The sequence below is a fragment of the Dipodomys ordii genome, unplaced genomic scaffold, assembly GCF_000151885.1.
Source record: "Dipodomys ordii isolate 6190 unplaced genomic scaffold, Dord_2.0 Scaffold57, whole genome shotgun sequence".
NCBI lineage: Eukaryota > Metazoa > Chordata > Mammalia > Rodentia > Heteromyidae > Dipodomys > Dipodomys ordii.
Genome location: NW_012267273.1, coordinates 2,049,365 through 2,070,280, shown reverse-complemented (window position 1 = coordinate 2,070,280; position 20,916 = coordinate 2,049,365). Strand labels below are relative to the sequence as shown.

The window sequence follows — 20,916 nt, the reverse complement described above, 5'->3', positions numbered from 1 at the left end:
AGAGGAGTAAAATAAAGAGTATCTGCTTACACAGCTCCCTGGGGAAGAAAAAGTGTGCTTGAGAATTAGACTCAGTTGATTTATAGTCCCTGACTTATCCACTGCATTGAAAGACACACAACTTTAACGGTCAGTTTCCATAAATGGACCAAGTAAATCACGTTATTGAAGAGGGGACTTTCAAGAAGAATAAAGAATCCCCTGAAACCAAAGGCAGATATTGTTAATGCTTGAGACCTGTGGTACAAGTCCGTGACACTCTGTGAGTTTAATTTTCTGTCTAATCAAATGACCTGCTCTCATTTGGTTGTTTCAACCACAAGACGACATCAGTGTATGCATTTTTTTTAACATACGCGTCATGACACACCAAGAAAGGAGGAACTTCCAGTGTCTGTGGTAACATCACTTGATAAACAGGCTCCTTTGAAGAGCAAGCGCCTGTCTGCCTTTACTATATAAAGCAGTCGAGACATAAACTCACAGACATTCGCCGTAAGAGGACCATGAGAGCAGCAGCCATCCCCACACCAACGCTGGACAAAATGCCAGGAATGATCTTCTCTGCTAATCCAAAGGGCTTGAAAGAAACCAGTCATTCACATCTAGAGGAGAAAACTCAAAGAAGAAGACCAAGGGCTTTGTAAGTGCATTCAGTATCTCATTTGGATTATCTTTTGTGGTAGTCAGGATTATGAATGAAGGGAGGAGATCATGAGTTTGGCCAAATCAGAGAATTTGTATGTTGTGAATTATAAGGAAGATTTTAGTTGCATTAAACAGTAAATTATATTCCATCATTAGAAGAGTTGGGAACACTTTCAGACACTGACTCATAAAATTAGCTCTATTTTAATAATGAAAAATGTATCTGCTTTTATTCCTTGGAGATGTTTATCTCATGCTCTTTTTATTTTTAAAAATAGAGTGAAACTTGTTGAAAACATATAAATGAATGTATTTGCTTTTATTGCAGTGGAATGGACATGAAAGCATACTTGAGATCTATGATACCACATCTTGAATCTGGAATTAAATCTTCCAAGTCCAAAGACATGTATGTATAAATCCATTGAATTATTATCATTTACAAAAGCAGCTTGGGCATTCATTCTGTATGCTAGTAAGAGATTAATACTGTATACAATAGACCCTAGAATCAATACAACTTTAATACAAAGTGCATTGTATTATAAGTGTACTTGTATTATAATTATCTCATTATTAAATACAAATGTATTTGCTGTTTATTTTTGCACTATCACATTTTATTCATATGGATTTGTTTTATATTCCATTAGCTTATTTTTCATAACTATGTTAATTCTAAGGTTTTGTTACATATATATGTTAACAACATTTATTAATACTAGGTAGGTATGGGGTACATGACTCTAGCCCCAGAACATAGGAAGTAGAGGCAGAAAGGTTATGATTTCAAGTCTAGCCTGGCTACAAAGTGAGTTCCAGGACAATCTGAGTTGTATAGCAAATTCATGTTTCAAAAAAAAATTACTAGAACTAGATTCGAAGGTTATGAAAAGTTATTAGTCATTCTCATTTCGTTTGTAGTTTACATAAAATATTTCATTAATTTATATAAATGCTGTTCTTTACAGACTTTCTGCTGATGAAGTAATTCAATGGTCCCACTCTCTGGAAAAACTCCTTGCAAACCAAAGTAAGCACATACTAACAACTATTTCTAGATTCAACTATATACCCTAGTAGATTGAATAGCTTCATTAAAATATAGTGTTTTAGGTAGAGTAGTGTGAAGAAAGTTGTGTCCAAGTAGACCTCTCTTGTATCCACTGCTGACATAGCACACAGTTTTACCACTCTGTTATATATATATAACAAAGCAAGTAGGTTTTTCCAAGGATCTTTGTAGAAGCCCCATTAACTTCTTTTAAAGTTCTGAAGTTGAAAAAGTTGAAAAAAATAAACAAATCTTTTAATATGTAAGTTGCAAATTAATTAATTAATTAATGGGAAGTTCCCATGCCTTAGCTCTTCTCCTTCATGCTACTTTTGTGTGACAGGAATTTTAGTGTCACCAAGTGTCCAAACACAATGACAGAGTCCTTTACAATTCTGAAGGGGAATGGGACAAAATATATTTTATATATAACATGATGCATTACATATTTTAATATAGGTAATATAGAAAGGATTTAAAACATTAAGTCTTGGGAGATTTTCTGATGACAGAAATCAGCTTGCCTTCTCTTGTTGAGTGTATTACAATGCTTCTGGGATGAGGACCTGGTTCAATAGTGCAGAAGAAAAAATACTAGCAAATATAGTCACTACAGCAGGTGCATAAGTGACATGTAGACCTGATATTAATTAAATATATATTAGATGAGGCAATTATATTTGAGTTTATTAACATTACATAAGTAACATTTGTTTGTGAATGTGTGCTTGCCTGGAATACTCTAAATTCTGGCTAATATTTTATATCAATTATAAAAATAAGATGTTGATTTATAATGACCAGTCTAATTTCAGTTTAAAGACTGATAGCCACACTGAACTGCTATTCATTAAGAGAAAAGTTTTTCTGCCCTCAGACTTTTCTCCTGTCCATAAAACTATTTATCAGGCTTTCTCTCCACAAATTAAGATATAGGTATATCAGTAACAGCCAGTTCTTACATTTGTATATTGAGAATTAAATGATATTATTTGAAATAATGTTCTACAAGTTATTTTTTACTTAACTATTTTAATTATCTTAATCACCTCTTTTTAGTTGGTAAAGATGTCTTTGGAAATTTTCTAAAGACTGAGTTCAGTGAAGAGAATATCGAGTTCTGGCTGGCTTGCGAAGATTACAAGAAAACGGAGTCTGATCTTTTGTATTGCAAGGCACAGAAGATATACAAAGCATTTGTGCATTCAGATGCAGCTAAGCAAGTGAGTATTAAGTTCCTTCCTTCAGTGTGTATATTAAACAGAAAAAAGAAAAAAATCTCATTGCACATCTCATCATCAAATCCTTTTTGAGTATCATCATTTTATTTCCATAGAGTTAGGCATTATCAGATAGTCCAATGAAATGATAATATGTGTAACCAGGAGAATGAAAAGACTGAATTTATAAAACGATCTGAGAATGATATGAGAGTGTGGATATTATTGGCAAGATATGCGTAGAAGTAAAACTTTAATGAGTTATCTTATCTCAGATGAGATAAAATTCTGATGATAGGGGCTGGGAAGGTGGCTCAGTGGTATAGCGCTTGCCTTGCATGCATGAGGACCTGGGTTTGATTCCTCAGCACCACATAAGAAAAAAGAAAAAAGCCAGAAGTGGCGCTGTGGCTCAAGTGGTAGAGCGTAGACTTGAGCTGAAGAGCTGAGGGAGCACCCAGGCCCAGAGTTCAGGACCCACGACTGGATCCCCCCCCAAAAAATTCTAATGATACATAACACTGTAAGCAGCCAAGAAAGTATGATCTTTTAGTAGTAGTGTTGGCCATCAAACAAAATATTCTTAGTTCAAGAGGAAAATAGCTGCACAAACGCCCTGTTTTCAAGTACATCTTAATTGTCTATGCCAATTTTTGGGTACATGTCCTACTGTGTACTGATACTAACACGTTTTGTGTGTTTTTCTCCTTTCATCTCTCAACTACACTATGAACATATATGGAGCAAAATATTTTTTGTGGTTATACTTTTTTTTAATCTTCTCTACATCAAGTATAGGTGGGTTTTAGAGCAAGCATTTGAGGGATTTCTGCACTGATTTTAATGAGGATGTAAAATGACTTTGTTGAAATACATCAAAATGCCCAGTAAGATGATAATATGTACCAAAAAATGTGAAGTGCGTGCTAATTAATAATGATTTCACTTTAGATCAATATTGACTTTCGGACTCGAGAATCTACAGCTAAGAAGATGAAGGCACCAACCCCCACATCTTTTGATGAAGCCCAGAAAATCATATTTACTCTCATGGAGAAGGACTCTTACCCCAGGTTCCTGAAATCAGCTATTTACATAAATCTCCTAAATGACCTTCAGGCTAATAACCTTAAGTGAGTTCCTAGATGAGGGAAATTTAAAAGATGGTGTCAAGGGTAAGACATATGACCAAGTTGCTGCCTGGGTGAACACCTTGGCATGTTTGGGTGATTCCACAAGCCCAGCAAAAGAATAAATGGGTCAGAATGATAAGACATGGTGCTTCCAGTCAGACTTGAAGAAGCATAAGCAAGACAAACATGGAGACTGAAGATGAAGGAGGAGCTATAGGACTCACATCAAATGGAGTAGACCTCGCCATGAGAAACTGACTATACGAAACTATAGAAAACTTCCAAGACAGATTACGACATGCTATAAGCTTTCATTTCCACAGACCTCATGTTGCTTATTATAAAGACTGTATTAAACTCCTGAAATCCCCTTAACTTATGTGGTTCAGATCACCACTGTTCTTAGCACATGCTGTTTTAAGTGAGTGTGTTTGGCTTAGAAGTAGTGAAGAGAACAGTGGGTGTAATCTGAGCTACTGCTCTTGAAATTGGAAATCAGAATATATTTGTACATTAAGTTATCACAGTGGCAATAATGTGACTTTTGTATTAAAATATAAAGAAACTAGTTTGTTTCTATTTTATTGCTATTTTTAACCTGGCACTTTTTCTACTTTGTACTACTAGTAGACATATAAAAGTATATCTTATGCATTAAAGTAGAAAGAATTATCTGTCTTCTCTCTACTATTGCCATGAATAAAAAGAAAATATGATCCCACAAAATTCCAACATCAAACAGATAAGAAATTTGTTACATTTGTACAGAAAAAAAGGAAAAGGAAGGAAGGAAGGAAGGAAGAAATAAAGGAAGGAAGGAAAGAAAAGTGATGATAGAAGTTATCCTGAAGACTCAGTAGTTAACAGTTGACACTTTAGTTTAAGTTAACATTTACAAAACTTGTGTGTGTTTGTGTGTGTGTGTGTGTGTGTGTGTGTATGTGTGTGTCTTCTTATTTGTGGCACATGGCAGTATCATGGAAGCTGAGACTGAAAGTTCAAAGCACTAGATTTAAACCACCCAGAATGTGAAGACATACAACTGTCTCTTATTTTGGAGTTTTTCAAGATTGACCGAATCTGAAACACCAAGAGGTAGAATATGAGAATATAGTTTTAAGAATATCCTATTGGTAATTCTGAACATAATTTGATAATCTAGAGTTGGACACTGGAGACAAGGGGAGTAACAGCATAAGGGACTCCTTAAGGCTCTTCCAATTGCAATCCTGTGCTCTTTCTCCTTTGTGATACTGCCACCCACTGGCCAAAAGATATTCCCCAAACCATTCAAATTTACAAGTCTGTCACCTATAATAGGAAATATGGTTCATATTCCTGTATTCCCTGTACACATGCATTCCCCCTTGGACCTCTGATTCATATGTTACCCAACACCCAGTCAGATACAAACCATAGTAAACTGTTCTCTATATTCTCACTACCAGCTTTCCCAACAATCAATCCACAGCAGTGGCAAGGAAAATATGGAGATCAAGGTTATAAGATTTGTACTAAACTTTCCGTTGGATCGAGTCCACATTAGTAGTACCCTGGGTTTTCTGGCATGCTCTGCTGAGTTGTGAATGGCAAGTGTCATGTGATCACATCACCCCCAGGTTTCTTTTTTCCATGACTCATACTGCACCAAATTCTGTCCGTCTCTGTTGTACAACCCACGCCTGTGGCATGTCACTTATTCTGTCTATTTTCCCCATCCTAGCTTCCATTTCACAATTTACCAACTGTTTGTATCTCATCATCTAAACAGCTAAACCTACCCTCTTCTAAAGTACAGATGTGGAAACATTGTTTCCCGTGACATACAAAATGATATTCAAATGTGTCCTTCTGGCATTCAAACTCTGCCAGTGTGACTTTCACAGTGCAACTTTCATTATTCCCCTCTGGGTATCCTCCCTAACTTAATATCACTCTGGACTATTCACTGTTCTGCAGGAACCTTGCTATATGCTTTGTTAAAAACACATTTCATTGTTTCCTGGCTTTTGGTGAATCCCTACTCTATACTTCAAATGACATTTCCTGTACTCTTCTGGTTTGCAAAGTCACCAGTTCTTCTGGGCCCATACTGATAACTTTTCTATGATATTGACACCCTAAGTGTATTTATTTTCAATGTCTAATGGAGATGGTCTGCAGTCTAGGCAAATACAGGACGCCCTGCTCCTATTTTAAGTGCTACTGTCACGTTAAATAGAATCCAGGCTCTTCAGGCCAGAGGAGTGAGGAACAGAAGTATCCAGCACACACACCAGTCATAAAATGAACCCTGCTGCTCTTTGTCTAAATAATCTGCCATATGAAAGAGCTACCCAATTTTGAACAGAGGATCAAAACAGGTTTCTAAGATACCAACTCATGTGGGGAAAAATAATCATACTAGCTGAATAGATTCAAGCAAATACAAAGTACCTTAAAAGGCAGAATATGGCCTGCTACATTCCAGAATAAACCTATAGTAGACTAATTTTGATTCAATCTAAGGAAAACTCAAGAATAATGCTTTTATGAACTGTTGCTTTATTTTGTTTTACCAGAAATGTGGCATGAAAGCAGGGCATGTATACCTGAACTTTTTTCAGTCAAGAGTGACATTCTATCACTTGAGTCACAGCTCCACTTGTGTGTGTGGGGGGGTGTTAATTGGAGGAAAAAGTTTCTTGGAAATTCCTGCTTGTTCTGGCTTGACACCACCATCCTTGAATCTCAGCCTTCTGAATAACTAGGATCATAGATGTGAGCCACTAGTGCTGACTAAGAATAATGCTTTGTAAATCAGATATATACACTCTCTGTTACTTTTTCATTGCCTTTCTTTAGGTGCTTTTCATTATGGTATGACTGTATCATTAGACCATTCACAGAAATGTGACTGGCACCAGTGACATTTGTTATTAAAAAAAAAAACTGATCCAGTCGCTCAGTGCTGTTAGTGAAAACCTCATGGTCCCTTCTGTCATACAACACACATCCATACACACACACACACACACACACACACACACACACACACACACACGTACAAACACTTTACATCTTAAAAGTAAATCACACTTACCTAAAAGAATTTTTATACTTGACAAACAATAATGATTATTGAACTAATAATATATTACATGAGGCAATAGATTTAGTTCTAGAAAAACCTGCTTCCTTTCTTTTCTATATTTAATTGCATGCTTGCTTGTATCATGTATATTCCATCCATCATGAATAATTACTACCTGGATGCTCATAGATCACCCTGTAATTTTAGCTAGTCAGGATGCTGGGATGTGAGGAGTCATAGGTTGGTGCCAGCCAATTCATTAGATTGCACTCCAAAATACCTAGCAAAAAGTAGTGCTGGGAGAATGGCACATGTGTCAAAGCACCCTAGCAAGCACAAAGCCCTGGTCCAAACACCATATTTGCAAAAAAATGAAGAAAGAAACAAATGAAAAAAAAAGTAAATAAATAAACCAAGTGAGAAAAAAATGGTGAGATGATTCCAGATATACAGACTAATCTATGAACAATTAGGATATCAAGACAACAAATACCCTGTGTTCAACAATAGTAGTTTTCTAAGTTGGTTGAAAATATATGGGCTCGCAGAATATATAGCTTGGAAATCTAAAGAACTAGTTGCCTTAGCTTGGATGTGAAATTTCCCCAATTTCTTAAAGGCCTAGTGGCTAAAGTATGGCACTATGGGGAGACAGTGAATCTGGAATAAATTGTATGCAATAGATTTAATTTCTCTGAAGAAAATATTGGAACAGTGGTGCTCACTCTCTCTTCAACCACTACTTAGTCATTTTCTCTGCTATAGGCTTCTAGTAAAATATTCTGCCTTATCACAAACTCAAGTGAGGCAACCAGCACCATGGCTTGGAACCTCTGAAGCTGTGAGGCCAAGGAAACATGTCCACCTCATAAGTTGATTTTTCTTGAGTATTTTTGCCACCAAAACAGAAGGCTGAATAGCATAGCAATTTAGGAAGGATTATGAGAAGAGATTTTTTCTCTCCAATGAATATAAATTTTCTCTTTTACTGGACAGAGAACTGGTAAATTTTAAGCAAAATATTGTTTTGGCCTATTTTTTAATAACGCATGTGTTAATAAGGATTTCCTTATTAATCCTAAAAGATATTTAAAATATGCACTCCCTGCCCCATATAACTGTTGAAATGAAGAGGAGAGAAAAATATGAAAAAAAAGACAACCTAACAGCATGCAATTAAAAAATCACGGACCCCTGAGTTGAGCTTAGCTGTATAATTTTCCAAAGTCTTTCTCACCACATACTATTCTTAGAAGAATTATGATTTGTGTTTTTAAAACCCAAGATTTAACATAGAAGATGTTTTTGAAAGAAGGTATCATTGAGGAGGGAAAGCCAAGCTCATCTAGTTTTGTAGCCAGCCAGAGAAAATCAGGGTTTCCACGAGGAAAGAAAACAAGGCCAAGGAAGAAGACAGTGAGCAGACAATACCTGGTGAATGATTAGTCTTGAAAAATAGCCAGAGAGGAGCATACAAGAAGTTTAAGGTAGGCTGGGAAGGTGGCTCAGTGGTAGAGAGCTTGCCTTGCATGCATGAGGACCTGGGTTCAATTCTTCAGCATCACATAAGCAGAAAAAGAAAGCCGGAAGTGGTGCTGTGGCTCAAGTGGTAGAGAGCTAGCCTTGAGCTGAAGAGCTGAAGGACAGCACCCAGGCCCAGAGTTCAGGCCCACGACCGGACTCCCCACCCCAAAAAAGGAAAAAGGTTTCTAATCTGAGTGTCCTAAACTATAGATACATCACATTGTCTTTGAGAGCCTTCCATTAAGATGTGCGTTAAATAATTTAAGCAATAGAAGATGGTAATATTGGGTCACATATGAGAAATAGGTTACATGGCATTTTCAAATGACACTCGCTCCTTCCCAATAAATCTGTATATGAAACATTAAACATGATTTTTCATAAAGTTGTTTTTTGCCTTGGACAAAAGCTCAGCCTTGTGAGCCATCATCTAGCCTAAGAACAAACGAAAGACCAAGGGACTCAACAGATTTGCAGTAAGTACATGCCAAAAGGTCAAAAGTACTTTTCAAAGATAGAAAAATAAAACCAAAGCTCAGGATTTTTGCCAAGAGACCAGCTAACAGCTGTTAAAGATAAACCACCAAGAGTGTGGAACACTGGACAACAGGAGATTGTGATTAAAGCAACAGGAATTCTGCTTCCTTATATGGAGGACTTTCTATTTAGCTTGACATTAGATCTATGCGGGAGCCAAGCAACAAGTGGAATATTCTAGGTTTCCTTCTTGTTAACAGAGACAGAAAAACTGATGTAGCTAGACACTCTCTTGGCACAACCTTTAGTTCAACCATCTTTTTAAATTTGTTTATTGTGAAAATATCATACAGAGGGGTTACAATTAAATGAGCAAGGTAATGAGTACATTTCTTATCAAGTATTGTTGCCTCCTCTGTTTCCCCTTCCCATCCCTTTTTATCTTCCCCACTCTAACCACCCCCAGCCAAAGTTTTAAAGTTTGTTTTTTGACATAATGACTTGTACATCTCATTGTTGCAATGGGTCCATCTTTATCTCTGTTTAAATGATTTGTTTTTCCCCTTCCCATCCACAAATTATACCAACATCAGATACAATGAAAGCAGGGATTATACCATGGGGGAGGGACATACAAAGCAATAAAGAAATCATCTTATGAATATGTTAGAAACAATCACAAGAAAGAAAAAAACCATTTGAATACTTCTCTTGGAGTTTATTTCACCTAACATCAACATTTCTGAACTTTTCTGCTTGTCTCAGACATATATTAGTTATTGCAAATAAGGGAAACCATGGGACCTATGTTTCTTTGGGCCTGGCTTACTTCACTTAATATAATTTTTTCCAAGTCTTTCCATTTCCTAACAAATGGGGCAAAGTCCTTCTTTCTGATGGAGGCATAGAATTCCATTGTGTATATATACCACATTTTCTTGATCCATTCATCTACTGAGGGCCATCTGGGTTGGTTCCATATCTTAGCTATGGTAAATAATGCTGCGATAAACATAGTTGTGCTGGTAGCTTTAGTGTGGTCTTGTTTGTGATCATTTAGGTAAATACCCAAAAGTGGAATTGCTGAGTCATAGGGAGTCATAGGGGAGCTCTATGTGGAGTCTTTTGAGGAACCTCCATACTGCTTTCCAAAGTGTTTGAACAAGTTTACACTCCCACCAACAATACAGTAGGGTTCCCTTCTGGCTTCATCCCCTCCAGTATCTGTTACTATTGTAGTTCTTGATTATAGCCATCCTAACTGGGGTGAGGTGGTATCTCAATGTTTTTTTTTTGGGGTCCAGTCGTGGGGCCTGAACTCTGGGCCTGTGTGCTGTCCCTCAGCTCTTCAGCTCAAGGCTAGCACTCTACCACTTGAGCCACAGCACCACTTCTGGCTTTTTTCTTTTTGCTTATGTGGTGCTGAGGAATCGAACCCAGGGCCTCATGCATGCAAGGCAAGCACTCTACCACTGAGCCACCTTCCCAGCCCCTCAATGTTGTTTTGATTTGGAATTCTTTTATTGGTAGAGAAGTTGAGCATTTCTTCATTGTCTATTGGCCATCCTTCTTTCCTCTTCAAGAAGTTTCTATTTAAGTCTTTAGCCCACTTATTTATTAGGCAGCGTTTTGTTTGAGGATTTGTTGTTGGAGGATTTAATGTTTTGATTTCCAAGTATATTTTAGATATGAGACCCTTGTCCATTGTATGGCTAGTGAAGATCTTCTCCCAATCTTTGTGCTTTCTATTGGTCTTGCTAGCTATGTCCTTTGCTATGCAGAAGCTCTGCAATTTCATGCAATCATATTTGTCCAAACTTTCTTTGATTTGTTGTGTTTCTGGGGCTCTATTAAGGAAATTTCATCCTGTGCCAAGGAGATCTACGGTTTCTCCTATTCCATCCTGTAATGTTTTCAGAGTGTCTGCTTTGACTCTGAGGTCTTTGATCCATTTGGAGTTGATTCTGGTGCAGGGTGATATTTAAGGATCTAGCTTTAGTTTTCTACAAGTAGTTAACCAATTTTGCCAGCACCATTTACTGAAGAGGCTGTCTTTCTTCTGTTCTATTTTTTAGCTCTCTTATCAAAGATTAGATGGCTATAGGTCTTTAGGTTCATTTCTGGGTTTTCAATTCTATTCCATTGGTCCTGAGGTCTTTTCTTGTGCCAGTATCAAGTTGTTTTGATTACTATGGCTTTGTAGTAGAGTTTGAAATTTGGTATTGATATTCGTCCAGCACAGTTCATTTTGTTAAGGATCGTTTTGGATAATCGGTGTCTTTTATTGTTCCATATGAATTTTTGGATTGCCTCTTCTATTTCCTTGAAGGTTGGAATATTGATAAGAATTGCATTGAATTTGTAGATAGCTTTGGGAAGTATTGCCATTTTCTCGATGTTGATTCTTCCTATCCAGGAGCATGGGAGGGTTTTTCCACTTTCTAAGTTCTGTTTTGATTTCCTTTTTCAGGTTTTTAAAGTTTTCCTCATAGAGATCCTTCACTTCTTTGGTTAATTCCTAGGTATTTTATTTTTTGTGGGGATATTACGAATAGAGTTGCTTTCCTGATTTCAGCCATGCTTTTCTCATTGTTGGCATACAGAAAAGCCATTGATTTATGAGGGTTAATATTACAGTCTGTTACTTTGCCAAAGTTTTGAATCAGCTTGAGAAAGTTGGGAGTGGAGTCCATGGGATTCAGTTCAACCATCTTTTAATTCCTCAAAACTGGTGAAGTTATTTATAGCCCCCTTTTTGTCTAGAAAGAGTAAATGAACCAAAAATATCTTAAGATTCAGATATTCTTTTATTTTCCCTTTCTAGTAGTATGTATTAGTTGTTCATTGTGATATTTGCATATATTAATACAATGCACACTGATCAAATACGTCCCTTCTCTCACTCTTCATCATTCTCCCTCTCACTTCCTGGAACAAACTCATGAAGTTTCTTGTTCTATTTTCACATATAAATATTTTAACCATATTCACATGTCACACCCTCTCTTTTTAATTTCCTTCCCTCTGGCCTACCCTACACAGAAACTGTTTTGCATCCCTAGCCTTGGGATTTTGCATATGATAGAAAACATATAAGACTTGAATTTCTCGCTAGGTATTATTTTGCTTGAAATTATGATCTCTAATTCCATTAATGTTTCCAGTAAGTACAGTTTTATTCTTATTTGTGGTTAAATAACACTCCATTTTGTACATATATTCCATTTTCTTTATCCATTCATTAGTTTGTGGGCACCTAAGCTGATTCTATAACTTTTCAAATAACTAACTTGCTATAACTAATATATTGCTTATGTTGATTCCTTTACATGTGTGCTTAAGTATGGCATAACAAATCACATGGCAGTTCTAGCTTTAATTTTTGTTCTTGTTGTTATTGTTTTTAGCCGTACTGAGGTTTGAAGTCAGAGTATTCCATTTGTTTGATTTGCAGTGTCTGCTGGTGCTCTACTTAATTATTTTTTTCTTTTAATTTTTTTCTTTACTTAATTTTTGTTGTTTATTTTAAACACAGAGTCCCATAAAGTGTGTGCAAGAGGTCTCACCCTTTCCTTGGCCTTTCCTTATGGTTTTCAGGGGCCTAGTTCCTGAGCAATCTCTTACATCAATTTAGAGCAACCAGTATTAAAGGATGTGAGCTCCAACCCAAATCCCATATACACAATGAACTTACTTAAGTGAAATTCAGATGGGAACACAATAGGTCATAAGGTAGATAATGTCTAGAACAAGGTGGTAACACTTGCTGTGATTCCCAGGGAACTAGAATTTATAGGAACTTAAGGTTTCCCAAAACAGTAAGCTGGGTAAAATAAGCCTTCCCAAGATGGTTCCTCAATACACCACTGTTGCATTTCTCAAGCTATGCATGTCAGACTACTTTTCCTTTCTGCTGTTCTGCTAATTTTTTCCTATTTTTATATCTTCCCCCCACCCTATCTGATAGTTTCCCTTTCAACCATGCAGCCAAACAAGCCTCCATGGGCTTGACTCTGAGGTTCCCTTTCTTACCTTCTTCTCCCATAACCAGTAGTTAGTCCCTTTGTCAGTCACATGGCTGGGTAGCTGTTTTCAGGCTGATTTGATTCTAAGGTACTGACAAGGAAATATAGATAGTAGATAGATAGAGAGAGAGAGAGAGAGAGAGAGAGAGAGAGAGATGGGTCCCTTTAGTGTTTTTCTTCATACTTGAAAATAGGTAAATTTTAAGATGTTTATTTAGCATATAGTTCTGGAGGCAGAAGAGTTTACGATCAGGTAGCCACATCTGGAAACATTACTAGACAGTAGAAAGAAAGCAGACAGAAAAGCAAATGTGTAAGGAAGAGAAGCAAATAAGCAAGACTATGGGGAGGTGACAGGCTCACTGTACAACAGATCATTCTCCCTCCTTTCTGTGGGTATGTTAATCCCTCATGAGAAGGGAGACACTATGACCTAATTACTTTGAAAGTAAGAGCAAATCTTCACATTGAGGAAATAAGCCCTAACTTGAATTATTTTGTGACAAACCATAGCCAAACCATAACAGATCCTAATTATTTCTCTTCTCCACACTCCTTGTAAAAGAAGCACTGCTAAGAGTAAAGAAATTGGACAATACAAAGACCATGAAGCCATCACCATGTCCAGAATAACCATGCAATCTATACTGGCATTTAGGTGAATGATAGAATCTGTGAAGATTTTAGCATTGTTTGTTAAGAGTGACTAGAGAGATTGATCTTGACACTAATATAGGCCTGGGAAGGTGGCTCAGTGGTAGAGTGCTTGCCTTGCATGCATGAGGCCCTGGGTTCAATTCCTCAACACCACATAAGAAAAAAGAAAAAAAGCTAGAAGTGGTACTGTGGCTCAAGTGGAAGAGCTCTAGCCTTGAGCTGAAGAGCTGAGGGACAGCACCCAGGCCCAGAGTTCAAGCCCCACGACTGGACCCCCCACAAAAAAAGACACTTATATAAATTTATTTTCCTTTAAGTAATTTCTTAATTGACTTCTAAAGATATATAGAGTCATCCCAGGAAAAACCAGAGCAACATCCCCATCACAGCAACATCTAATTTTGTTTCCATATTAGGCAGAGGTTATCTCTCTAACCATGTGATATTCTTTAAGACAGAGTTGCCTGGAAAAGAGGATGTAAGCTATAGATGAGACCAATATGTGAAAAGCTATTTCAGATGCTTAGGAGAGCAAATGCCAAGAACAACATCAAAAAGGGAGGTGAGGCAAAAAAATTGAATGATGAAAAACTTACAACTATTTAAAAACTAAATTTTCCACTCACATTTTTGACTCAGTTTAGAACTACATCCTATACTAATAGAATACTTTCAAGGGTAAATTCTCTAACCACCAAGTACAAGTTAGAATTCCAAATAAGTGTGGTGTTCTTTTGGAAAGCACACTTATTGTTAATCTGGGAGGCCAAGAAAGCTACAAGTGTCAACTTACCAGAACCAGTTTCCCTGAAGGACCAAATAACTACCTCTGCAGTAATGTATCCTATCAGAAGAGAATCTTGTGATGCCCTGATTTGACCTACAAATATTAAACTTAACTGGAAGCAACGGGCTACTTTTCATGGGGTAGGTATGTGATGCTCATACTGTTTTTGAAGTATGCCTAGAACCTGAGGGAGAGGAGTGAACAGTAAGAGAGTGAATGACACTAAAAAAGCAAATGACTGGAACATTCTGTAAACTTTTCAGAACTCACAAGCACCAGGTATTGCTCAAGTGATAGTGAAGTACCCTCCTGATTTGAGGTAGAATTAAACGCTGACAAGAAAAAGCATACTGAATTAACCATCCAACCAACCTACCTCTAGAAAAAAGAATTGGAAGAGATATTTTGCCTTAGTATATTTTGCCGACACTACTAGCAAATATTTCTAGCAGCCTAATGTTGGATGGAAAGATGGTGGTCTTACATGGCTCTTGTAGAATGTTATCCTTCCCACGTAAGTACTGATTCCTTGAGAAATAAAAAAAAAATAAAGACATTAAGGTAGAAGCTAAAACATTTACTGATTCAGGTTGAACAGGAAACATGCTATTAGGATTTAAAAGGACTTGATAATGGAAAGTAGAAGTGGGGCAATTCATTCTCCAAGTGCAGGTAATGTTGGACAAGGATTTCCTTCTGAGGGGCCTGCCCACATAGGGAGGAGGCAAAGCAAATTTAGGTCACCCAATCTGGTCTGTGAACAGGCTCTTTCCCAACACAAAGAAGCACAGGAGTTAGGGATAATGGTGCCCAAAAGGAGTAGGATAGGAATCTTGTTTGGGTGATAGAAGAGAAAGAGAATGAGTACAAGTGTGTCCTCTAGACCAAGTACAGTGTGTTGCGTTGGAGTTTTCATTCCATTGATTGGAAGAATCCCCGTCAGAAGAGTATTTGTGATAGAAGCTTCCAGATTCCCCTGTAAATGCTCTTTGAAGTGATTATATTTGGTGATGCAAGTCAGTAGCAGGTATTGAATGATGATTTCCCAAAAGATGAAATGTTTCTCAGTCATCATCAAAAGATATCTAAGCGACACCCATTTCTATCAGTTGTTCATTTTGAGAATTGTATTCATTTCACATGTTTTTTCATGTCTTTATTATCATTAAATCATTTTACAATGTAGCTGATATTCAACAAAGCAGTTATGAATACAATGCATCTTGATGAATGGCATTCCTTTAGAATTTTTTTATTTAATTTTTAAATATTTGCTATTTAATTTTTATGTTTTGAAGTTTATTCAAAGATATATCTCCTTTTAGAATTCTCAATTGTCTTTTTAAACATTTATAACAAAAACTATTCAGAGATCCTAGGTTTTGTTGGATGCTAGATACTCTGAATCTTTTGGGTTTCACAGAAACAAAATGACTATTTTTTCTTGACTCACATTCTAGCTATTTCCTCTATCATAAAATTATCACTTCACTGAGAGATGTCTACTTAATAGTAATAATTATAAAAGTGAGGAATACAGAATTCCTTTTCTAATTGTGAAATTGGAAAAACTAGCTTCACTCAATTAAAAGAATGCTTCAGTGGTACATATTCATTAAATGGAGAAGGCATTCTTGAAGTCTCCAGACAAGGAAAGACTGTAAGAAAAGAAAAAGAAGTAGAAAACATGAAAACGAAAAACAAGACAATTACTTATTCTGAAGTTGTACAAAAGATGCCACTTGGAGTAGATGGCCAGAGAAACAGTGGCTGACTAATTACTGAAAGCTCACTTCCCTTGAGTACTGGAGACACTTGCTTGGGTAAAATGCTAATGAGGAAAAGATACAAAATTACCAATGAGCAAGGCAAATAGAGAGATGAAGGGGATCCTATGAAAACACCAAGAAAAGGAAATCTGCTAATCCTTGGGAAGTATCAGCTTTCAATGAGAAGCCATCTAAGAAAGAGGATGTTATGGAAACACTGCATGCAGAGCATGTGTGATGCTACTAGTCAAAGGCTCATGGGGGATATGTCAAGTGCTAAGATTGCCTCTGAACTATTGGGAATCCTCTGATACCCAAACTAGGGAGAAGGAAAGACACATCATTATGCTTTTGAACCAAAACAAGGAGATATCAAGGAAAGAAAGGAAAAATGGAGTTCTGTTCAGTGGCTCTTGCCCATCATTCTAGCTTTGTGGAAGGCAGATGTCAGGAATATCTTGATTCAAGACCAACCTGTACAAAAAGTTAGATAGACTCAATCTCAAAACAGAGGCTTGTCACAGCGTCACTCATCTCCCACCTCAGTGTTGCCTATGCCTTCATAGGGAAATCTTACCATTTCTTCAAAATCACATTCATGTCACTCTTTACAATAAAGCTTCATTGGAACAACAGGAATCAGTTGAACTTCTTCCAAATTTCTACATTAATTTTCACCTCCATTCTTTACTAGGTAATTAATTCTTTAGGGTACTATTTATCACACTTTCATTGTTAGCTTAAGCTATTTTATTATTTTCCCCCAAGCTTCAATTTCGTACAGAATTTCTGAGAGGGAAAGATCCATGTGTCACCTTTTTTATATGTTTGATAATTCTAATTTCATTGTTTTCTTCAAATAATTATGTAAAGGAGTTTTAGTTTAACATGTGCATTGTGTGCATATCTTGTGTCATTTCTTCCATTATTCCCTGAATCCTTCCCACCCCCACCATCTGTCCTGTCTACTCCTGTCTGAAGTGCTTTCATTCAGTTTTTGCTTAAGTACATGGAGTATTGTGGCTGGATTCACGACGATTCCTCTTTCCATCCATCTTTCCCTCTCTTTTACTTCCTACCCCCTCAGTCAAAACATGTTTAAGCTTCTTGGTATTAAACTTTGAACTACTGTTCAATTGAATTACACTATTGAATCTCACCCTCCTTTAATCAGTCTGATTGTTACATTAGTTTTCATCTGAGAACCGTGTAATGTGAAACAGTAAGCATCTAGTAAGAAGTGTTGACACATAGACGAGAAATCCCACTTGTTGGATATACAAAAGCAAAAGTGAAGAAAAATGCATAAAATGCTTTGTAACCTTGTTAAAAATACCTTTTTCTTCAATAAAAAAGAAAAAGAATAACTACGATCAACCTTTTTATATTCTGAAGAATCTATTCTCTCCTCCTCACAGTTGTTTGTGTACACGTAAGTTCTCTACTATGAACCATGAAAAGAAATTATGCATTTTATACCGTTAGACTCAGAAGCAATAAGTGGGCCTCCTGTACATTGTGGTATTTGTGTCAGATGCAAAGTAGACATGTGCCCACCCAACATGACAATGATGTTAGTGCCAGGGGTGACAGTGCTCCAGGAGAGGGCAGACCTGCCTTTCCAGCCTGGGTTCCTAGGTAATATCACACAATAGAGAATGTCTACTTCCCCATTACTCACAGGTGTTTCTCCATAGCCACTAAAAGTCTTTTTAAAACTTTTAATCTAGTTCGTTCAGTGATATATTAAGTATTAGCATGTTTTTTTCTGCACATTTGAAAATACAGAATCTATTATATCAAGTGCTAATCACAGGGGTAGCCATAGAAACAATTTCATCTAGTTAGAATATCTAGTGATGGTTATTAACTTTTTTATATTGATATACTCACAATGAAACGCAAAATTTCTACATAATAGAAACTACTATCCTAGATACAGGTCTATTAATAATATTGTAATAATATTACAGCATAGATTTCTTATTTCGTATTGAAGTAAGATGAGTGGATGGTTTGAACATGTCTTTTCCAAATCTTATATTGAAAAATTCTGCAACACTATCAAGAGGTGAGAAATTGAAAAAAGAGTTCTATACTCATGAATGAGTGAAAACTTGTATTATAGGAACATTTTGCTGTGTGGGATGAACCTGTAAAAGGCTGCATTTAATCTCCATTTCTCTTTTAATCTTTGTATTTTCTACCCTGGTCTGACATAGCAATCAGGCTCTTGTGACATATAAACACCTAGATCTGGAATGTCTTAGTCTCTTGAACTGTAAGCAATAGTTTTATGTTCATTAGAAATTATTCAGGCTTGAACAGAGCCAGATCAGGAGAGGTTTAGAAAAAGATAAACGATTGAATGACATTGAACATGAACATTTCAGAAAAGGCAACTTGGGTCACATAGATAATAGAAAACATGGCCTATGTTTGATGAGTACCTGGAGTAAATATCTGACAGGTATGACTATAGTCTCACCAACTCATGACATCTATTGTTAACTTGATTTTGCTAATATAACTTTGTTCCATGTTGTTTTTCATTGCACAAACATAATATGTCTGCTGGAATATCAAGGTATAATTCATGTGAACACATTCATATGATAATACATTATATAATCAAGTTGATATTAAACTTGCTACTCTGTTAGCAGTGTAATGATTTCCAATATAATCTGAGTTAGTCGAAGAGGATCCCCATACTTGACTGAACTGGGAGTGTTTGGAATTTCAAATATTTTTTAGAAAAGCTGTGCCAGGAAGAGAATAAAATTTGGAATTTCTATCCACCTTAACAATATATATCATAGCTATTTGCTCACATCGTAAAATATTAAAATATGAACCACATAAAATAGGAAGATATTGACAAGAATTTTCTAAGCATGTCCTCATGATTCTGAAGCTCTATGTTAAATGACAATTTACACTTGTGCATTTCATACCTCAGTCATCCAAGCCTCTCAGTGATAGACATTGTGGCCTCACGTCGGATATTGTAGGCTTAACACACAAACATAAGTAATAGCAAAAAGTAATTTTCACCTTATAAGGCCTTCTTCATCTTTCCTATTAACTTTTTCCCCTTTTTTCACCAAAATTAAGAACTCCAAGACCTTTACCACTTACTTCCTTCTCAGACCAGCTTCTTGGAAACCACATAAAGGGGGATCTGGGTGACTTATCCTGTGGTGACAGTTCAGCTCTGGGCTTTCACATTCTTCCTGATTCCTATGATTCTAAGCTTTGCTGCCATCTGAGGCTTCTATGTGTCTCACCTGAGTGTTGACTCACACAATTTCTGAAATTAGGTGCTTTTTTTTCCAGGAGGTTCTCTCCTTAAAATGAATTTCATTTGACAGATTATTTAACTTTTCCATTGATTAAAAATGAACCTATCTCTCAGTGTTAGAAACATAATATGACAGAAAAATTCCCTAATTACAGCAGGTCAAATTCATTCCAGGAAATTTGTCTGATTCTAACAACTGTACTCATACTGCCCAAACTCTAAACCCTTAGTTTCAGTTGTATCATAAGAGGAGCATCATTGACAAATAAGCATCATTCTTAGTGTCATGTAATGTAAGTTCATACGGGGTTTACAAAAATCTTCTAAAGGCCCCTGACCTCACAAAAGGGCTATTATTCAGTCAACAAGGACCTATTAAGTACCAAATACATTGTGTGTAGGAGGAAATCATGAGATAGGAAAGCAATGAAAATGAGGTTTTGCTTATTATGTAAGCTGTCTCTCATCCACTTTCAAGAAAGAAAATAAAATCCCGCACCACTGTACTATGCTTCATAAAAATTTAATGCCACATCTAGAGGTCTATTAAGAGACTGTCAGACTTTCTCTTTGTACTTCCAGATTGTAAAATCACAACCCAAGAGATTAAATGAGTCTATCTTACCAGGCAGTAATGATTCATATCTATAAAACTAGCTACTCAGGAGTCTTGAGATGTGAGGATCAAAATTCAAAAACCAACTCAGGCAAAAAATTCCATGAATCCCTTATCTCCAATTAACCAGAAAAAAAAGCCAGAAGTGGTGGTGTGGCTCAAGTGGTAGAAGTACATCCTTTAATGAATAAATAAAATGAGTGCCGGAGGCCCCAAGTTAAGTCTCAGTACTAGCATAATCAATCAATTAATCAACCAATAGCTTTATCCAAGAAAAGCTAAACAATAAAGTTACATATTTGAAAAAAATTAAGTATATGGAACACAGAAACTTGTCTCACATCCATGAGTTTTAAACCTTCTCCATGCTATCTTTTAAGACTAAAGATACATTATAAAGTGAAAATATTGCAATAATACTTCGATAATACAATGTTCTGTTGAGGCTTTAGTTCTAGATAGCTGTATCTTGTTCATATTAAATGCCATATTAAATGTACTAGAATATGAAACATGGAAACAGTTCAATGCTTACAAGATTATATATATTAGAAGAAAAGGTATGGCTCACAGAGGCTCATAAACTGGAGTTAAAAACACTGATAACACTATAAATTTTTGTTAACCCT

The 20,916-nt window shown here is 36.4% G+C and overlaps 1 protein-coding gene across 1 annotated transcript; it reads left to right on the top strand.

The window, feature by feature from the left end:
- Positions 1-430: 430 nt before the first annotated feature.
- Positions 431-4,623, top strand: Rgs1 (regulator of G-protein signaling 1). Its single transcript, XM_013021857.1, has 5 exons — positions 431-643; positions 977-1,057; positions 1,620-1,681; positions 2,762-2,925; positions 3,874-4,623. The coding sequence occupies exons 1-5, from the start codon at positions 507-509 to the stop codon at positions 4,057-4,059; spliced, it is 630 nt and encodes a 209-aa protein (XP_012877311.1). The 5' UTR covers positions 431-506; the 3' UTR covers positions 4,060-4,623.
- Positions 4,624-20,916: the final 16,293 nt, after the last annotated feature.